Source organism: Elephantulus edwardii, unplaced genomic scaffold, assembly GCF_000299155.1.
Source record: "Elephantulus edwardii isolate Elephantulus edwardi_28Jun2011 unplaced genomic scaffold, EleEdw1.0 scaffold00017, whole genome shotgun sequence".
In the NCBI taxonomy this organism is placed as follows: domain Eukaryota; kingdom Metazoa; phylum Chordata; class Mammalia; order Macroscelidea; family Macroscelididae; genus Elephantulus; species Elephantulus edwardii.
In genome coordinates this window covers 23,435,799-23,456,299 of record NW_006399767.1, presented here as the reverse complement: position 1 = coordinate 23,456,299, position 20,501 = coordinate 23,435,799, and the positions used below count along the sequence as shown (strand labels likewise).

The 20,501-nt window shown below is 47.1% G+C and overlaps 1 protein-coding gene across 1 annotated transcript in view; it reads left to right on the top strand.

Annotated features, from left to right (window-relative positions):
• The window catches only part of FGD2 (FYVE, RhoGEF and PH domain containing 2), a 27,934-nt gene extending 14,746 nt beyond the window's left edge, over window positions 1-13,188 (top strand). The window contains exons 10-16 of the mRNA XM_006882028.1: window positions 5,058-5,137; window positions 5,224-5,254; window positions 5,699-5,791; window positions 6,426-6,557; window positions 11,018-11,164; window positions 12,340-12,486; window positions 12,859-13,188. Of these exons, the coding sequence (XP_006882090.1) occupies window positions 5,058-5,137; window positions 5,224-5,254; window positions 5,699-5,791; window positions 6,426-6,557; window positions 11,018-11,164; window positions 12,340-12,486; window positions 12,859-13,071 (843 nt within the window). The 3' untranslated portion in view covers window positions 13,072-13,188. The remainder of the gene's footprint in view (window positions 1-5,057; window positions 5,138-5,223; window positions 5,255-5,698; window positions 5,792-6,425; window positions 6,558-11,017; window positions 11,165-12,339; window positions 12,487-12,858) is intronic.
• The last annotated feature ends 7,313 nt before the right edge of the window (window positions 13,189-20,501 follow it).

The window sequence follows — 20,501 nt, the reverse complement described above, 5'->3', positions numbered from 1 at the left end:
CGACTCGACGACACATAACAACAACGACGACTGACTGGACTTACCATGATGGCTCCCCCAGGCCTGTGATGTATAGGGTATCAGGAGGGCCTAATTCTCAGCAGCTGAGAATTCTCTCCAAGGCCTGGCCTGGTCCTAATGCTGTCATCCTATGTAAAGTCAGCCAGAGAGGAAAGCAAGGGAGAAGGTACATCCCTCTAGGACCTCCCCATATATCTGTGTAGGCTGTGCACTGCACAAGGACATTCCATTTAAGAGAATGCCATCCACAGCCGACTTCTTAGATTGCATGTTTACAATAAGAATTGCCCAGCAGATGGCAGTCAAGTATCTCATTCCAACACAACTTAGGTGGTGTGCCTGTTTGCCGACAGGTGATGGTAGAGGATTTTCAGGAACTGGGTACCCTTTTCTAATTAGCACAAAGGCCCTGAGTGTGTTAGCAGGGGGCTGAACCAGCTCAGAGTCAGGGACAGATCTCAGAGGACTGACTTCCAGAAATCTCATTTGATTCTGTTGCAACGATGGTAATGGAGGTCAACTGGGGTGTCCTAGCCCCCATCCTGGTCAGAAGCTCCCCCTAGTCTCCTTTTCTTACCCAAATAATTTCATTTCTTCTGGACTCCAAGAAGCCCTGGCAGCACCAGAAGATTGGTGATTTGAACCTGCCACCTGCTCTGTTGAAGAAAGAGGGAGCAGTTTACTTCTATAAGGATTTACAGCTTTGGAAACCCCATTGGCCAGCCCTGTTCCTTTCTGTGGGGTGGTGCAGGAAGAGAGAATAGCTAATGATAAGATCTTTCCTCAGGGATCATATGATGTCTGACTTCATGTCTTTTGTGGGATATTAAGATTGATCACGGTGTTTGAGAGTCTTGCTGATTAAAGTGAATGTACGTGGAAACCCCTGTGCTTATTGTCTATCAAGTAGTAAGTGCTCTGTGATTGAAAGCTTTCATAATAACCTTGGGACCCTTGGAGCTGGCACCAGAGGATGGGGGAAAGATGAGCGGTGGGAAATCGGTCCAATCGATGAACTGGGCAATAGATTTCTTCATTCACTGTGTGGGGTAGGGGCTCTTATGCTAGACCCTGAGCCTCCTGCTGAAAAACTATGTGTCCCCAAATTTAATTTTGAGACCTCATTTCCACCTTAGGAAAATCCTTTGTCATGAACTATCACCCATCATGGATTTAAAAAAAACCCAAAACAAACAGATATATCTTGGAGAAGATGCAGCCAAAATGTTCCTTGGAGAAAAAGATGATGAAGCTTCATTTCACATACTTTGGACATGTTGTTAGGAGAGATTATTCCTTGGAGAGATGCAACATGCTTGCAAGGGTGGAGGGACGACAAAGGAGAGGAAGTTCCTCAACCAGATAGACTGACTCAGTGACTGCAGCAATGGACTTGATTATGTCAGAGATTACGAGGAGGGCACAGGAAGGGAGAAGATTCAGATCTGTTGTTCACAGAGTCACTATGAGTTGTATTTGGCTCGACAGCACCTAACAACTATAATCACCGCTTGTATAATGGATTGAATTATGTTCTCAAAAAATATTTGTTGCAAATTCCAACCTGTATGCATATGATTATAATTCCATCTGAGAGTGGGTTATCTTACCATGTTAATGAGGCAAGATTAGTGGAGAATGTATCTTAAGCCAATCTCCATATAAAAGAGATTAAACATATGAGCCAAGCAGAGATAGGAGGAGACAGATGCCAAGCCACATGAAGATTACAGGAGTACAAGCTCAAAGAGAGACAAGAACTGCCACAATAAGATAAAGGTAAATAATCCAATAGAAAAATGGGCACAGGATATGAACAGACACTTCACCAAAGAAGACATTCAGATGGCAAACACATGAAGAAATGTTCAAAATCCCTAGTTCTAAGAGAGATGTAAATCAAAACAATTATGAGGTATCATCTCACCCCAGACAGCAAAATTTAACAGAACAGCAAGTAACAATTGCTGGCAATGTTGTGGAGAAACTGGAACTCTTATTCACTGTTGGTGGGAATGTAAAATGGTGCAACCACTATGGAAGGCAGTATGGTGCTTTCTCAAAAAGTAGAAAATAGAAATACCATTTCACCTAGCAATTCCAATATTGGGAATATAGAAACCATAAGTGCCACCCAAGCAGATATATGCATACCCATCTTTATTGCAGCTTTGTCACCAATAGCAAAGAGTTGGAAACAGTCCAAATGCCCATCAACAAATGAATGGATAGAGAAGCTGTGGTATATTTACACAATTAAATACTTTGCAGCATTGAAAAACAAAGAACTCTAATGAATTATTATACAAAATGGGTGACCATGGAGGACATTATGCTGAATGAAATATCTCAGTCACAAAAAGACAAATACTGTATAACGGCACTGTTAGAACAGGACTGATATGGGGGTTGGTGGGAAACTAAGAAAAGAGAGGATAAGTAATGTACACAACATTGAAACAGATGAAGGAGAGAACTGTATAAAAGGAACATATGAACAGGTATAACTGGCATGGCAAGAGTCCAGATTAAGAGTTGCATAGTAAAGTGATCCGGGGAAGGGGAACTATATAACAATGAAAGAACTTTTTTCCAAAGAAAAAAGTGAACTAGGGGGAAGGGAGGACAGGGAAGAAAATGTATAACAATGAATGGAAATTAAAAAAAGAATATGTTCGAACTTATTAATACCAAATAAAGCATACATTTTCTCAAAAAATGCAAAAAAAATTAAAATGTTAAAAGACTAAAAAAAAAAAAAAAAAGACAATGACTGTCCCCTCAAGCCAACAGAGATAGAAAGTCTTTTCCTACAGTCAACACCTTGAATTCAGACTAACCTCCTAAACTAAGAGAAAACAAGTTTCTATGTGGTAAAGAAACCTATCGGTGGAATTTCTATTTCAATAGATATTCAATATTTCAACTAGATAACTTGTTGTGTGCCGTTGAATCAGAACTGACACATAGCTGATCCTTCAGTGGGTTTTCAGAGGAAGTAAAATGCACCGGAGTAGATTGTCCATCCTTCTCCTGCAGAGCAGCTGGTAGATTTGAACTGCAGCCTTTGGGATTACAGTCCAGCTTCTTATCACTCGGCCACCAGGGCTCCCTCTTAGATAATCACCAGTGCTTAATTTGCTGACAAGAGCGAGATCCCGCTCTAAGAGATACCTAGACAGCCGCAGTGGTTTGGCAAAGAGTAGAGACTAGAAGAGCTCTAAGCTGCTGTGAAAGCCTAGATTTCCTTGAAGAGACTGTTGGTAGAGCTATGAATGTCAGGCAGTCTTGAGGGGGACTCAGAAGGAAGTGAGGAGAGCTACAGAGAAAATCTCTGTTGTCTTAGAGATTCACCTACCAATCGCATGAGCAACACAGTGGTACCAGAAATGTGAACATTAAATTCAGGTAAATGTATTAATGGAAAATGATCAACGTGTGCCTGAACAATGGAGGCAAAGTGATACTTTGTATGCAGTGACAAGGAACTTAGCTGAATTATATTCAAGTATTTGATGGAAGGTAGAATTTATGTGATGAACTAGGATAACTGGCTGATGAGATTTCGAAGCAAGATCTTAAAGGGCCACATGATTTCTCCTTGACCCTCATGGTAAAATGTAAGAAGAAAGAGAAATTTTTTTTTTTTAAATGACCTACACAAGATGAAAACAGAACTTAAAGATTTGGAAGCTTCTGTTGCACAAACTTAAGGTCGTAAGTCCTCCAATGTTCACCAAGGGCATGGATACACAGGCTTTTATTAAAGACATTAAGCCTGTTATTGGGTTTATACAACCAACTTCAATAGCAGAAAGCCCATCGGCTTAGACTGAAGGGGAAAGAGAAAGAATAAAAGGAAAGAACAATGTCTGCCTCTTGGAATTCTACAGGAGGAAACAGGCCAGAAGATATATCCGCTGTTCTCCATGAAAAGGACCATCGGTGGGGTACCTCCAAAGTCAGCAGAACTGTTGGGGCGCAAGGAGTAGGGCCTTTTCAGTTTCAAAGGGTGGGACTGCAGTCTCCTGGGTTTCAAAGAGTAGGATCATCGCCAACTCTCTTCAGCAGTATGAGGGTGCTGTCAAGGTGTGTCAGAGAGATGGGGCCACCACCCCAAACTGAGGAGGCGGGGCTGCCATGCCCAAGGGGCAGAAGAAGGGGACATACTAGGGCTTTGAGGGTGGTGTCACCACTCAAACAGGTAGGAAAATAGGCTGCCCAAAGCCAAGGGAGCAGAGTTGCTTTTCCAGTGGGCCTGAAAGGTGGAGCTCAAGTCTAGAAAGGTGGAGCTCAAGTCTAAGGCTGAGGAGTCTCCACCCAGAATCCAGAGAGCAAGTCTGGAGGGTGGGGCCATTGCCCAGAGAGTTTCGGGGGAGAGAAAGGATTCTTTTCAAGCCTTGAGAACTAATGTCATTTGTTCTATTGGGTGTTGGTTTGCTTGGTGTCTGTTGTGCCTCCTTCCCCTCCCATCTCTCTCATTTGTAATAGCAATGTATACCTTGCACCTATTGTACCTTTGTACTTTGGAAGGAGACAACTTATACTGTACATTTCACAAATTCGTTCATTAACTGAAATTTTGCCCCAGGGTGAAATATGCCCAAAGTCTCATCATATCTGGTTTACATGCTTTAGAAGATGAGATTTTGGGTTTGGAGTTGATTTCAGATTCTACCAATGGCATAACAGGGTGAATGTGTTTTGCATGTGGTAAGGCCATGGATATTAGGAGTGCCAAAGGGTGGACTGTGCTATTTCTGTCATAGTTGCAGTCGGAAGCTAACACATTCAGCTTGCCCTGGGCCCACTTGTCTGCTTCTAAAATTTCAGAGACTTTAAGCTCTGTTTGCTTACAGCAAGGCCCAGGGGCAGCCACATTGGCTTGGTTCAAGGGGATGAAGGGACAGGGAATAGGTTCTGTCCTTGAGCCCCTTTTCTCATCTTACCTCCTTCCCCCATCAAGTCTCCCCTGTCCCCATTCCACAGTGCGTGGAAGGCTGATAGGCCTGACCTGGTCTCCTGTGCCCACACAGGTGCGGGAGCTGAGCGATGCCGAGTTCCCCCATGCCTTCCTGGTGTCTGGGAAGCAGCGTACCCTGGAACTGCAAGCCCGGTAGGCCAGCTGGGGGCCGGGCGAGCAGAGGGAGGAGATGGGGAGGCTGCCGTTCCACTCAACACCTGTGTTCGATTTCTGAGCAGGTCCCAGGAGGAAATGGTTTCCTGGATGCAGGTATCAGAAGGCCACAGGGCCCCTTTATAGCTGTGGCTAAGAGATACTGGCCTAGCCCACCTAGGCTGAGGGAGAGAGAGAGAGAGAGAGAGAGAGAGAGAGAGAGAGAGAGAGAGAGAGAGAGAGAGAGAGAGAGAAGAGAGAAGAGAGCTCATGCTTTGTGATAATGTCCCTTTGGAGTCAGACTTAGGTTCACATTTTCTGCCCTCTCACTATCTACCTGGGTGGGTTGGGGCAAGTCATATAACTTCTCCAAGCCTCAGTCTTCACATCTGTAATCAGAGGCTAATATAGTTTTTCTGCCCCCCTCACCCCCTTAAGTCAGCCGCTGTGGGCATAGAGTCCAGTGCCTGGCACCCAGGAGGCTGTTAGCAGTGTTTGTCGGCTACATGGATGGAGGACAGCTGAGCAGTCTGTCCACAGCTCTCCCTTCTCTTCTGCCAGGCCTGCCAAGCAGCCATTGACCAAATTGAGAAGCGTAATGAGACCTTCAAGGCTGCGGTGCAGGGCCCTGAGGGAGACACGCAGGAGCAGGAGGTAATGAAGCCTTTTGCAGCCCTTACTGGAGCAGCTAGGCCCAAACAGGGCTTGTCCTTTCTCTCCGCTACCCAGACCAGCTTGGAAAGAGAGGGAGTGTCCCCTACTTGGTGTGATTTGAAGGGACCAGGGAAAACCCTCCCAGCCAACATCACTGTGCTGAGTCGACTGTGGCAGAGAGCTCCCTAACAGCAAAAAAAAATCCTCTGGGAGCCTCTGTATGTCATTATCCCTGGAAAGGAAGGCTTCATGTCCATGTCTCTTTGGCTGCAGGTGGCAGGTCAGATTGGAATCTGAATGTATCTCAGAAACAGGAGACTCAGAGAAGGACGTGGGTTCAGGATTATGAATAATGTGTGACTTGATTTCAGATTTGAGCTCTGAACTTATTGGGTGGCCTCCCGAGCCAATTTGAACTCTGCGTCTCAGTTTCCTCATCTGTAACACACATCATAGTAACTGACCCCCGACATGGTTATTATCAGTTCAGTCTGCCCCACGTTGAAGCCGTTGGGAAGCATCACACACAATTCCTGTCATGAGTGGGTAGCAGAGGAAGCCGGGACCTTGGCGGGTGGGTGAATGAGAGTCATGACGCGTCTGCTTGACGCCCAGCTTTCCCTCTGCCCGTCAGCTGCAGTCAGAGGAGCTGGGCCTCCGGGCCCCTCAGTGGGTGCGGGACAAGATGGTGACCATGTGCATGCGCTGCCAGGAGCCCTTCAACGCCCTGACGCGCCGTCGCCACCACTGCAGGGCCTGTGGTTATGTGAGTGCTCCCGCCTGCACCCCAACCTCCTCTTGCCCAGCCTTGCAGTGCACCTCTTCCCCAGCTCTGGCCCTGCTCCCACTCCCTGCCTACTCTGCCAGCTTCGCTCCACACAGCGGGTCATGTCAGTGCCAACCCTCTCCCTCAAAGACTCACTCATGACCTCTGACCTGGAAGCGACTCATAACTGACCCACCATCAGGCTGCAAATCACATGGGAGGAGATTGCCAATCCATGGGGGATTGCTGATCGTTCTCCTGTGGAGACGCTGGTGGATCTGAGCTGGTAGGGGCATGGCCTCTGGGTGAGCAGCATAGCTCCCTCCAGGCTCTGTCACCAGAACCCCCTACGAGTTAACCCTTTGTCAGGTGTGGATCTGGTACCTTCTCTGGACCTGGGGGTGCTCAGCTCTGAAGCAGGAGCTACTACTATACCCACCACATAGATGGGGAATGGACATCAGGGAGGGACCCCTAAACCTGTCTCTGCTAATTCACTGGCTGTTTTACCGTCATTCACCAAAGCCCCCAGGCCCAAGGTGGGAAACAGCTTCCACTTCAGGGACGCAGCTTCCAATCTCTTCCATCTTTTCAGCCCCCCCGCCTCCTCATGCTGACTATACACCCACCTCCCTGTCCCCTCCTCTTCTGACATGTGCTCAGCACTGTGAGCCTTGGTAGTTCTGTCGTTAGTTCTGCTGTGCACAGCCAGGCCTCAGTTTCTTTGTGGATGAAATGGAGATTATGATACTTACCTCCAGGTAAAAAGTGAGGTGTCACTTCCTCCAGGGTGGAAGTGAGGTGTCAGCAAAAGAAAGTCCATTCCCATCCCTCTCCTCCTTTTCTTTTCCTTCTTGGGGCACATTCAGGGGATTGAGAGCACCCTCCAGGTTGCTGAGGAAGAAACCAAGAGGGCCTTCGTTCTCCTCAGCTCAGGCCAGCCACAGGGTAGATCTGCTTTGCCCTTTGAGCGCCTGTTATCTTAAGGCCATTCTCTGTTGACATACAACCCCCTCAGTTTATTCTGCAAACAGAGAAGCCCTTTTCCACCTCTTCTGTAGTGACCCCTCAGGGGACAGGAGAGGTCCTGCTGGAATAGGTTGGGGCTTGTCAGGAGGTGTCCCCAAAATGTGTGAAGTCAGGACCCAAAGCCAGTCCTCAGACTGAGAACTTACCTTCAGTGGATGAGGAGCTCTGAAGCGAGTACAAAGGCTCTGAGGATTAGCTACTATTCCTGGTGATTTACGCCTGCAAATAAGAGTGAGTTCATTCACACAGGCTGACTTGTAAAGTAACTCCCAAAAGAATTACTAAATATTCTTAAGAAATACAAAGAGCAACAAGAATAATACAGTTAGCACCCTGGGCCTGGCTACCTGCCAGCTTAATAAAATATCTTGATAACTAAATGTAACTTTGCCAGAGCTCTCTGGTAAAAAAATTCAACTGTTAGCGGAAAGGTTGGTGGTTCAAAGCTCCCCATCCACTCCATGAGACAAAGACCTGCCCATCTGCCAAGTCACATGACAGACTTATAGCCAAAAAGCCATAGGGAGCAGTTCCACTCTGTCATGGGGGGTTCCTATGAGTTAGAATACCTGGTGGCATCAAACAGCAAAATGGAACATATGACCCTTAATCGGATATTGGATAGAAAAAGAAAGCTACAAGGGTTGTTCCTGAGTGAGCCCTGGAGAAAGTTGCCTGTGAGCCACATAGAGATAACATACCACAGACCGCCAAAGAACAAACAAATCTGCCTTAGAGAGCGCAAGCAGAGGGCTCTTCTGAGGCAAGTATGTGGAAACTTCATCTCATAGACACCATGCTGGGAAAGGTGGTGGGTGAGAGAGAGAGAGAGAAGAAGACCCTCAACACCACGGACTGACAGTGACTGTAACAATGGGCTTGAATATGAAGGAAATCAGGGAGGTGGCACAGAACAGGGCAAGGTTCAGATCTGTCGTTGAGAGGATTGCTATGAGTCACAGTTGACTCAATAGTGCCTGACAGCATCACCAATGATACTGGATGAAAGTTACATTACCTCAGAGTGATAATGACATATGGACAGGTAGGAGAATGGCTCTGTTAGGAGATGCCAGCTGCATAGTTCAGGGACAACGTCACAATGACAGGGAGCTCTGGTGGCTCAGTGGTTAAAGTGAGCTACTGCAACCCAACAGGGTGCTGGTTCGAACTTACCAGCCGCTCTTGTGGAAGAAAGATGGGAATGTCTACTCCCATAAACATTATAAGCTTGGGAACTCCGTGGGACTGTCCTAACTTGTCATGTAAAAATGCTTTCCTGGCTACTGGTACCAAGAGTGTTGACCATGGAGCCAAGCAGATTAAAGTTGTTAACAATCTAAAAAAAAATGCTATGAGCTAGAATCAACTCAGTGGTATACGTTTTGAATTTTTGGGTCATGATGATAACTTACTTTCAATTAGTTCAGGGTGGGGGGGGCGGGAGGGGAGAGTACAAGTGTAGAGAGTTAAAGCCAAGGCAGCCCAAACATTAAACATTGAAAAATTTAGGTTGGAAAATGTCATTGTATTCTTTCACCTTGTCTTTAGGTGAGGCATTTCTTCCAAACTAGATAGTTGATGGAGGAGAAGATAAATCTATTTCTGTTAAAGAATGGAATGACATGTTTATATATACAGTTGTTGTTGTTGGTAGCCTTCTAGTAGAGCACAACTCACAGCGATCTTATGAACACAAGTCCTGAAGCCCCTCTACAACCATCAACATTTATCAAAGTTCATAGAGTTTCCGGAGGCATGTTGTTTAGGAAGTAGATGCCACTCCTGCTTCCAAAGATATATATTTGTACATAATAATAGAACTTGTCAATGAACAAAGAATCCAAGATTCCCAGGGTCGTCCGAGGCTGTCTGAGCTAACCGTGCCCTGATTTTGGGGTTTCGCGTGCCCGTGCACTGCTTTGTAATTTGTGAGTCATTCTTTCGGTGGTTCAGGTGCCCAGTTTTTATCTCTCCTGCCAGACCGGTATCCTGTGAGGGTGAGGCGGGCCCGCCTCGCCTGTGGGTCCCTCCCCAGGCCACACGCTGGGCGCGACTCAGCTTTCCTGGAGCTGGCTCTGGCGAGGACTACCCCCCACCCTGCACCTCCCTCCCTTCCTAAAACCATGTCCTGGACTCACTGCCACACCTGCTGTCCCTCTAAGTCACTCCCCATATTTCTGTCCAAGTCTTCTCCCGTCGTAGTCACCATGTTTCCTCACTGTCAACAATAGTGTCCTTCTTGGGGGGCTTCTCCAGGTCAGGCTCCGGAGGGTCTCCATCCACGGAGTGGACTGGCATGTCTTTCTGACCCAAACCACTAGCTCCTCTTTCCCCCTCCCGCCCCCAGTATCCAAAACACTTTACAGACCTAGAAGAATAGAGAAAGAATCTTCTCAAAAACTGCCTCTAGTCCCTAATTTTTAAAAAGAATTTATTTTGTTGTTCAGAATATATGCAGCAGAACATCCACTCTCTCTGCAATTTCCTTCGTGTGAACGGTGACGTTGATTATATTCCTCAAGTTGTGAAACCAATTTACTTGCTCAAATTGTTCCTCCCTCCACGATGGCCCTGAGTTCCCTATCTAATCTTTCAAGTTACTGTTGTCTGTTTGATTACATACAACTAATTCTTTAAAAAGCCCAGTGCCAGAGACAGATATTCTTTATTAGTTGAGCTGAACTCTTGTTTGCTTTTTTAAAAACTGGGGGATGCCTGTGCCAGCTGGTCATCTGTAACAGAACATTCCTGACCAGTGATTGAATGGGACACATGAATCTTAATGCTGAACTGTAGGACTTTAAAGAAAAGGGCTCTTTGTGGAGGACTGGTTGTTTCCAATTAGCTGTGTGGACCTTGGTGAGACACTGTCCCCTCTGGGCTGTCAGATCCTTGATGTCACGTGAGGACAGACTCCTTAAATGAGGTTGTTGGGAGTAGTTGAGAAGGCAGAGAGGAGAACCCTCAGAGAAGTGAATCCAATGTGAGTGGAATATTGGGGCTAATGCTTCTCTGATCTTTGAGGCCTGAGTTAGTGGGGTTATAGGTCCTTTTGAGTTGCAATTGACTGACAGACAACAGTAGGTGTTGGCTTAATGGGGCTTGGTATGTGACCTGGAAGCATCCTCAAAACAGAATTATGGTTGCATCTCTATCTTACAGAAGAAGAATCTGAAGGGGAGTGATGGTAGGCTTCTTACAATGGGGAGGAGGGTCTCAAATTCTGTACTGGGGGAAACCTGAAGCTGAGCTCTCCTCCTGGACCACCTCGGGGCACCCCCACCTTTCAGCCTCCTAGCCTTTCCTGCAGTTTTCTTTTCCTTCCTTCTGATCCTGGGAGCTCTCACCTCACCCCTGGCCAGGTACAAGCACAGCCCCTCCCCAGGCCTCGCTCAGGCCCCACTTCCTTCCCCGGCTGTCCTCGGCAGGTGGTTTGTGCCAGGTGCTCTGACTACCGGGCTGAGCTGAAATATGACGACAACAGACCCAATCGTGTCTGCTGTGACTGCTATGTGTTCCTGACCGGAAGTGTGCTCCCCAAGGACAAGGAGGACAGGAAGCGGGGCATCCTGGAGGTGAGGGCAACCCTACCCCATCCCATCCATCCATTCAGCGAATGCACACTGAGCCCCCATCAAGTACTGGTGCTGTTCCAGGTGCTGAGACTCAAGTACCCCTCGTGCTCCCTCCTTTCCTCTTCTGTCCATAGATGCCCCCCAAGACTGTGCCCTCATTCAAAGTGTGCTAGGTCTCTCACCAAATGGATATGACCTTTGGCACCAGGGCTGCTCTCCAGCCTCTTCAGCCTCTTTACTGTGTCCCCATCTAATAATAGCTGGACCTCTGGATAATTCCCTCTCATGTCCCCAGGCCCTGCCCCAACAGTCCCAGGAGGCGGAAAGAGGTGATATCACTGATCCCATTTTACAGAGGAGGAAACTGAGGCTCCAGGGCAGGGTCCTGCTTCCAGAGAGAGGCAGATTAGAGACTCTGTTCTAATGCAAGAGACTTCAGAGGTCCTACCTCTCCTCTCCCACGGAGTAAGACCCAGGACCTGAGGTCACCTAGTGAATAAGGAGCCAGGTCCCTGATCATGGTCACTGAGGCTCTTTCCACTTCCCTGGGGGCCTCTCTGAGCACCCCACCTCCACAGGCGCTCCCCAGGCTGCTCCGTCGCTCCCGCTGGGGCACCTGCTGTGTTCAGCTTTGCTCCACAAATTCGGTGCCAACCAGCCCAGACATCGGTTACCACCACCCCACAGGCCGGGTCAGCATCCCACTATCCCTGGGAGGTGAGAGAAGCACCAGCTTATTCCAGTTGAGCTCAGCAGCCAGGTTCAAGCCAGCTCCTTTCTGTGGGCTTTTCTGTCCCATCCAACCCTCCAGGCCGTCCCTGAATGTAGGGTGACACGGCTGTCCCCTGGATAAAGTGCACAAGTCAGCCCCTTCTCCAGCCCGTTCTTTGTCTGAGGCAACTCACAGAGATATGCCCTCTCAGCATCCACCCCTGGACACATGCACACACGGGGTCAAGCTGGCTGGGGTGTAGCTGGCTGGGATGTAGCCACTGCTCTGACACTTGCCAGCTGTGACTCCAGGCACATGATGGGACCTCTATTAGCCTCAGGGGTAAATAACCCTTCCTTTGTAGGACAGAGCTTAGAAATAGCAGTTGTCCAGCCCCCAGATCAAGATCCAACACAGAGAATGTGGTGTGGCCACTGACAGTCCCTCTTCTCTCCGGTTTCAGAAAGAATCTGTGCTGGGCTCCGAGCACAGCGTGATATGCAGCTTCCTGCAGCTCCTTGGGGACAGATGGGGCAGGAGCAGCCCCCGGGGCTGGTGCGTGATCCCCTGGGATGACCCCCTTGTTCTCTACATCTACGCTGCCCCTCAGGTAATGCTGCCCCTGCCCAGCGAGGACTTGCCTTTCGTGTGTGTGTGTGTGTGTGTGTGTGTGTGTGTGTGTGTATTATTGTTGGTCCCATATATCAGATGCAAAGACTGAGGCACAGTGAGGACAAGGCAGGCTCCAGCCACAGAGTTCATGGATCTCAGAACCAGGCCTTGCTCTGGGTCATGGATCCTCTGTCATTGATGGGAAGCCTGTTTTTCTCTCTTCTTCCTGTCTTCTCACCAGCCCACCCACCCCTTTCATGGGCTGTGAGAAGTAGGGGTGTAGCTGCAATCTTCAAAATGACTGAGGTGGTGGTGGGTAGAGGTGGGAACTGAGATGGTCTAAAACCACTTCTCTCCCTGTCCCTCCCAGGACATCCGGGCACACACCTCCATCCCCCTGCTGGGCTACCAAGTGGTCTCTGGGCCCCAGGCAGACCCCAGAATCTTCCAGCTGCAACAGTCAGGCCAGCTGTACGCGTTCAAGGCTGAGACCAAGGAGCTGAGGGACCGCTGGGTGAAGGCCATGGAGCGCGCGGCCAGTGGCCAGAGCCCCGGGGAACCTGACGATGACCTGTCTGACTGAGACACTGCTGGCCTCATGCCCGCCCACCTCCACCTAACTGTCCCCCACTCTGAGCCCGGCCCCTGCTCTTGCTGACCCTCCCGTGTCTGTCACCCACCACCCCAAGCTTGTGCTTTCCAAAGTTCAGACCATGTGACTTGGTTTGGGATCCAACGAGTTAGCAAGTGTCCTGGGGCTGAGGGTTGCTGAGACTCAAGACTTTCTAGCATTAAAACTGGAGAAGCCACAGTAGCGCAGGATATCTGGTCGTCCAAGCAAGTCTCAGCCTGCGCTGTTTCTTAGAATCATGGGGGGAGGCCTGGATTCCCACTGCAGATGTATGACTTAATTGGTTATTGGTGTGGGGAGGGGAGGGCCTGGGTGTCGTTAGGGGTTCCTATGTGACTCTCACATGCAGCCTTAGTCCACGGGGGAAAGAAGAGACAACATAAACTACCAGTGTCTGAGCTCCAGTCACACTAGGCACAACAGTCATGAACTCAAACTCATTGCCGTGGAGTCAGAGCTGACTCATAGCTCGCCTTCCAGCGGGTTTTCAGAGGCAGTAAATCACATGGGAGGAGATAGCCCATCTTTCTCCCTGTAGCCACTGGCAGACTTGAACTGCCTTAGAGGGACCTCTTCTGGCTTAGCCACCACACCTCCCTAGATGACAGGGATAGTGTTAACTAATAAACATCTCCTGGGCCCGGTATTGTGCTGGTTATTCTTTGGCAATTATCTCATTTCATCCTCAAGAGTTATAATCTACATTTTCCACATAAGGAAGCCTAGGCTTAAAGAGCTTTAGTAACTGGTTTGAGAGCAAACAACTAGAAGGTTCCAGAGCGAGGTTTTATCTCAATGGGTTAAGGCCAAAGCTCTTCTTCTTATGGAACACAGTAATATGGCCAGCAGAGAGGGCGGGCAAGGGAGAAGAACAGCAGAGGAAACAGTGAAGGAAGCAAAGTGGAGACAGAAAAGGGGAGAAACAGGGGCATCTTTGGCCCTCCCGAGGGTGAATGAAGCTGCTTTACCACGAGAGACCGCCAGGGGGTAGCAATGTGTAACAAACTGTACAGCGGCCCCAGGCTGGGTCCCAGCACCCACAGCCATTCCCAGCAGCGCCCCAGCCACTGCAAGCTCTACCCACAAGAAGGGAAAAACCTACACTTTTGCCTCATTCCAGACTCAGCAGTTTGCCAGCTCCCACCTAACGCCACCTCCCAACAGTGGAGTATTTTGAGACGCCCAAGAAAACCACATTGGCACAAGCTGCCTGGTTAGCTGTGAGTTCATTTGTTCATTCCACAAATATTTATTGAGCACCTACTATGGGCCAAATACACTTTCTGTACCTGAGACATTGCAATGAATAAGATAGACTAAATATCTGCCTTGACAAAATAAATTAGCAAAGTCTATTACATACTGCTTAAAATGGGTGGCCCACGCCTTGGTCTTGCCTAGTTTTAAAAAAGCAAGTCTGCTGACCCTGAAAAACCCCCCTCAGTTCCAAGTAAATGGAAGTTGTTGATCTGTGTGCTAGACGAGAAAAATGAGGAAATGGGAAAGAAGAAGAGTGGAGAAGGGAAAGCTTTTACAGGGAAAATGAAAGAAAATCTCACTGACCAGCCAGTGTTTCAAGAAAACCTCCAAGAAGTAATCAAACCCATGTCAATTCTCCTGTTGGGAGTCAATTTTGAGGTGGTAAATCTCACGGGAGGGGACATTCTCTCTCAGAGCTGCTGGTGGGTTCGAGCTGCCAAGCCACCGGCCTTTGCGTTACAACTTGCCGTGGACTCTGTCACCGGAGCTCCCTCCTGTCAGAGAAGTAAGGAAGGCTCTCAACAAAACATGAGAGGCTTGAGGGCCAGTGAGACTAAAATGGTGGGAGTGAAACAGAATGGAAAGGATGAGAATACTGTCATTCGCAGAAAAATGTAACCAGTGTCACCAAGCCTTGTGTGCAGAGATTGGTGAATTCCATTTTCACCAAAAATATAGGCACTTGCTTGGTCGCTAACTGAAAGGCTAGTGATTTGCATCCGTTCAGATATGTCTCAGAAGAAAGACCTGGCAATCTACTTCCCCTGAAAATCAGCCATCAAAGGCCCCGTGGGGCAGTGGCTCTGTTCTACTACAAAAGAGTCACCAAGAGTCAGAGTCCACTTGAAGGTTATTGAATTCCTCCTGTAGATGCGATTCCTGAGGGTGTGAGGCTCGAGAGACAAACCTTGTGACACTCTATGACCTGCAGTTACAGTTCTAAGAATTTACCCCAAGGTGACTACAAGATCAGGGTGACAGCAAAGTCACTCCTCTATTGCTTGCAATATCTCCCCAATTGGAAACTCCTTATGTATCGTTTGAAAGAATATTCCTTAGGTAAACAAAACTTATCAAGAGGAAGCTTATTGGGTAAACTCTGATGTGTCCATGCAACGGAGAATCAAGCAGCTATTATCCATTCTACAGCTGTAGGGCCTCATGGGAAAGGAGTTACACAGCCAACCCTAAGCCAGGCAATTCAAATCCACTAGCTGCTCTGAGAGAGAAATAGGGCATTCTCCTCCTGTGTGACTTACAGCCTCTGAAAACCTGCTGTTGTTGTGTACCGTCGAGTCTGAATCGACCCACAGCTGACCCTTCAGAGGCAGTAAATTTCATGGGAGGAAATTGGCCATCTTCCTCCTGGGGAGCCGCTAGTAGATCCAAACCATGTACCTTTGTGTTGGCAGAGCAATTCCTTAACATTAAGCTACCAGTATTCCCTGAATACCCTCTTGTTAAGTGCCTTGAAGAATCAAGTATGACTTATAGTGACATTATGAATAACATATCTGAACTGTCCTATTCTGTGCCATCCTTATCATCCTCGACACATTTGAGTCTATTGCTGCGGACGCTACATCAGTCCATCTTGTTGAGGGTCTTCCTCTCCCTCACTGACCCTCTGTCTTTCCAAGCACGATATCCTTTCCAAGAAATAGCCTCTTCTAACAACATGTCCAAAGACATGTGAGATGAAGCTTCACTATCTTGGCCCTTCAAGGAATGCTTTGGTTCCTTTTTCTCCAAGATATATGTTTGTTCTTTTGGCAGTCCATTGGGAGCTCTGATGGCCAAACGTCAAGGAATTGCTCTGCTAACCCAAAGGTGGTTGGTGTTGTTACGTGCCATCGAGTTGCCTGCGACTCATAGTGACCCTGTCTACAACATCCCTAAACCCTGCTCTATCCTGTACCAATCTCACTGTCTCCAACACCCTCACCCCGATTACCCTAGTCACTGAATCAATCCACCTCATAGAGGGCCTTCCCCTCCTGTGCCGTTCCTCTACCCTCCCAAGAGTGATGTCCCTCTCCAAAGACTAATCCCTCCTTGCAACATGTCCAGAGTATGTTAGACGAAGCCTCAGAATCCTTGCCCCCAAGGAGCAGCCCAGTTTAACCTTCTCCAAGATGAACGTGTTTGTTTTCTTAGCAGTCCATCGTACCCTCAATACTCTTCTCCAGCACTACAGCTCAAAGGCATTAATTCTCCTTCTATCCTCCCTAGTCATTGTCCAACTCTCTGACACATAACAAGTAATTACAAAGACCATGGCCTGTATCAGGCACACCTTAGTCTCCAGAGTGATACTATTGCTCTTCAGTACCCTGGAGAGGTCCCTAACAGCAAACTTTCCCATCACAATATGTCTTTTAATTTCCCGGCTGCTGGTGCCAAGAGTGTTGACTGTGGAGCCAAGCAAGCAAAAGCTGTGAACAATCTCAATCTCTTCACCATCCATATTGATGCTGCAAATCCACCAGCCATTCTGCAGGAGAAAGATGGACAATCTCCTCTCACATAAAAACCCACTAGAGGATCAAAACAACTATGAGATATCATCTCACCCCAGTAAGAAAAGCAAAATTTAACAGAACAACAAGCACCAAATGCTGGCGAGGTTGTGGAGAAACTGGAACACTTATTCACTGTTAGTGGAAGTGTAAAATGGTGCAACCACTGTGGAATGCAGTGTGGCGCTTTCTTATAAAGTTGCAAATAGAGATATCATTTGACCCAGCAATTCCACTACTGGGAATATACCCCAAAGAGTCCATAACTGACATTCAAGCAGATACATGCACGCCCGTGTTTATCGTGGCTTTGCTTACAATAGCAAGGAGCTGGAAACAATCTAAGTGCCCATTAACAAATGGATGGATAGAGAAGCTGTGGTAAGTATATTCACACAATAGAACACTATGCTGCATTGAAAAACAAGGAACTAAAAAAACACAAACAAACAAGGAACTCATACAATATTATTCAAAATGGGTGACCCTGGAGGACATTATGCTGACTGAAGTATCTCAGTCACAAAAGGACAAATACTGCATGATGCCACTGTTGTAAAACAGGACTGACATCAGGGTTGGGGGGAAACTGAGAAAGATGGGTTAAATAATGTATACTGCATTGAAACAAATGAGGGAGAAAACTGTTTAAAAGAGATATGTGATTAGGTATGTCATGACAAGAGTCCAGAGAGAAGTCTGAATAGTGGAGTGGACCTGAGGAGAGGGATTGTAAAACAATGAAAGAATTTTTCTTTTATTTTCACAGAGAAGAGTGTATTGGGGGGCAGGGGGGGCAGGGAGAAAAGTACAACAATGAATGGATGGAAATCCAAAGTCTCTGTAAATTTTCATTAACATTAATATTTTTTTAAAAAATGGGGGGAAGAACTAAAAAATCCACTAGATGGTCATGTTGTGAGTTGGTTTCCACTTGACAGCATGTAACAACAACATTCTCAAAGAAAGCTTATCAAAGAAAAAGAAAACTCAGTACAAACCAAACTTATCGATTCCCACTAATATTGTGCCATAGATTTGCCCTGTAGCGTTTCCAAGACTATAAATCTTTATAGATGCAGATTGCAGGTTTTTTCCTCTCAAGGAACTGCTATTTGGGTTTAAAACACCCATCTTTTTATTCGCAGTGAAGTGCTTATCCACTCACTGTTCCACCAAGGAAGCTTAGATGAAGATATATGGAACACTAAAAGGTGTGTGTGTGTGTGTGTCACCACCAAGGAAGCTTAGATGAAGATATATTGAACACTAAAAGATGTGTGTGTGTGTGTGTGTGTGTGTGTGTGTGTGTGTGATGTTAAGTGAATATTAATTACAGAAGAGGATTTTTTTTTAATTTTTAAGCACTTACAGTTAGAAAACAACATCAGTCTCAACAGAATCTCGCCTATATATGGTGACCTGTGTGTGTCACAGTCAACTGTGGTCCATGGCTTGTCAGTGGCAGGGTATTTGGAAGGAGACCATCAGGCCGTTCTCCCGACGCACTTCTGAGTAGACTCAAACCACCAACCTTTCAGTTAGCAACTGAGTGTTAACTGAGTGTTAACTGTTTGCACCACCCAGGAATGGAGATTATTCCACTTAATCCTTAATCTCAAAATAATTCATTGAGGTTGAGTCGGAACCTGACTCTCCGGTGGATTTTCAGAGGCTGTAAATTGTCCAAGTGGAGATTGCTCATCTTTGTCCACAGAGCAGCTTGTGAGTTTGAACTGTCTGCCTTTGTGTTGGCAGTGCAACTCTTTACCCACAAGACAGGTGTTGTTATTGTGTGCTGTCGAGTTGAGTGTGACTCAGCTAAGACACTGTTGTTGTTGTTGTTGTGTGCCATTGAGTCAGAACTGACCCACAGCGGACCCTCTAACAGGTTTTCAGCAGCAGTAAATCCCATAGGAGGAGATTGCCCATCCTTCTCCAGCGAAACAGCTGGTGGATTGGAGCTCCTTTAATCCTTAATTGCATTAGACACAGATACTGTACTGTGATTCTCATTTTACACAGAAGGTTGGGTAATTTGCTTTTGGTCACATAACTTGGGGCAAAAAAAAAAGCACCACATTCCTAGCCACAGTGCTGTGGTTCACATTCCAGTCCTGCTTACATAAACCGGCTTCATATGAGCATAATCTTAAGAGATACACAATAAACTTGAAGAGTAGCTGATTTGGTTTCTTCATAGCATGCTTCTGCGGTATCTGAGTTGGACTTCCTCCCTTCCCAATAGCAAGTATTAGGGCCAAAATTAGATCTAAAATCGAGAACAAGTTTTCCATCGTAATGGAGCAGTTCTATTCTGTAATTGACTACTATATTCTGACTTGTTTGATAGATTGGGCTTGGCTTAGTTTGTTGGTTTGTTTTACTCGATTCTACCCCTCCTTGCTACTTCATATATGCAGTTCCTTCTCTCTCTCTGTCTCTCTCTCTGTAAAGTCCATAGAGAGTTGTGCTGCTGACACAAAGGCCGCTTCTCTCTGGAAGTTGGATTCCAACAGTAGAACTGAGATAGAAAGATGGGCAATCTTGTTGTGTGCAATTTACAGCCTCAGAAACCCAAAGGAGGGGCAGCTATGAGTGGGTTTCAACTCAATGACAAATGAGTTTGTTATTATTTGCCGTTGAGCTGCAACTGACCCAAGGCTGGCACTGCAGTAGGTTTTCAAAGGCTGTATAAGTGACACAGGAGGAAATTGCCCGTCTTTCTCCAAAGAGCAACGAGTGGATTTGAACTGTGTACCTTTGGGTTGGTAGTACAACTCCTTATCACTAGGTCACCAGAGCTTTTAATGAGTTTATAGATGATTAACAGAGGAAGAAACAGCTGCTCTGTCCCCTTCCAGTGGGCCTGAGCACCCTGGTGACATGATGGAGGATGAAGGCATCACAACTCAGCGGCATGAGCAGTGTGTCCCAGAGGCTGTTGGGAAACACTACCTGGGAGCCCATGGTGGGAGCGGGGGCATTCACGCACAAATGTTGTTGTTGTTTAGTACCGTTGAGTTGGAACAGACCAATAGCTGAAGAGTGTCCCGTGGGTTTTCAAAGGCAGTAAATCACATGAGAGGAATCTGTCCATCCTTCTCCCATGGAGCAGCTGGTGCCTTTTGTGTTGGCAGTGCCTCTCCTTGCCACTAGGACCTCAGAGCCTCCTACACACAAATGTAGATACAAGGAAACACGTAGTAACAAGGGGTAGAGCAAAACCTGGACCCTGGTAGAACCGGGATTCAGACATGCACCACAGATATGAGAGGTTGTGGTCCTAATGGCTCTTTTTGGCATTAAATTCACCTAAAAGGTGAATTTCAGGCCCTGGAGTTCCTCCCCAGACCCTTCTATTTGCTCACCCAGTGACATCGTTGTTTCAGACATAAGCTGCCACCAGGCAGTGAGGAAGCCCAGAGCCTCTGACTTGTGCTCAGAAAGACCTTCCAGCTGAAAGAATTGAGTCTGCCTTTGCCTTGTTTGTGATCAAGGAACTGCTGCTGGCTGGCTGCCGTTATTGAAAGGTTCAACACGAGATTGCATAGAAGAATGCTCAAAACAGGAGAAAATGTCCAACAGAATCTCAAACTCTCA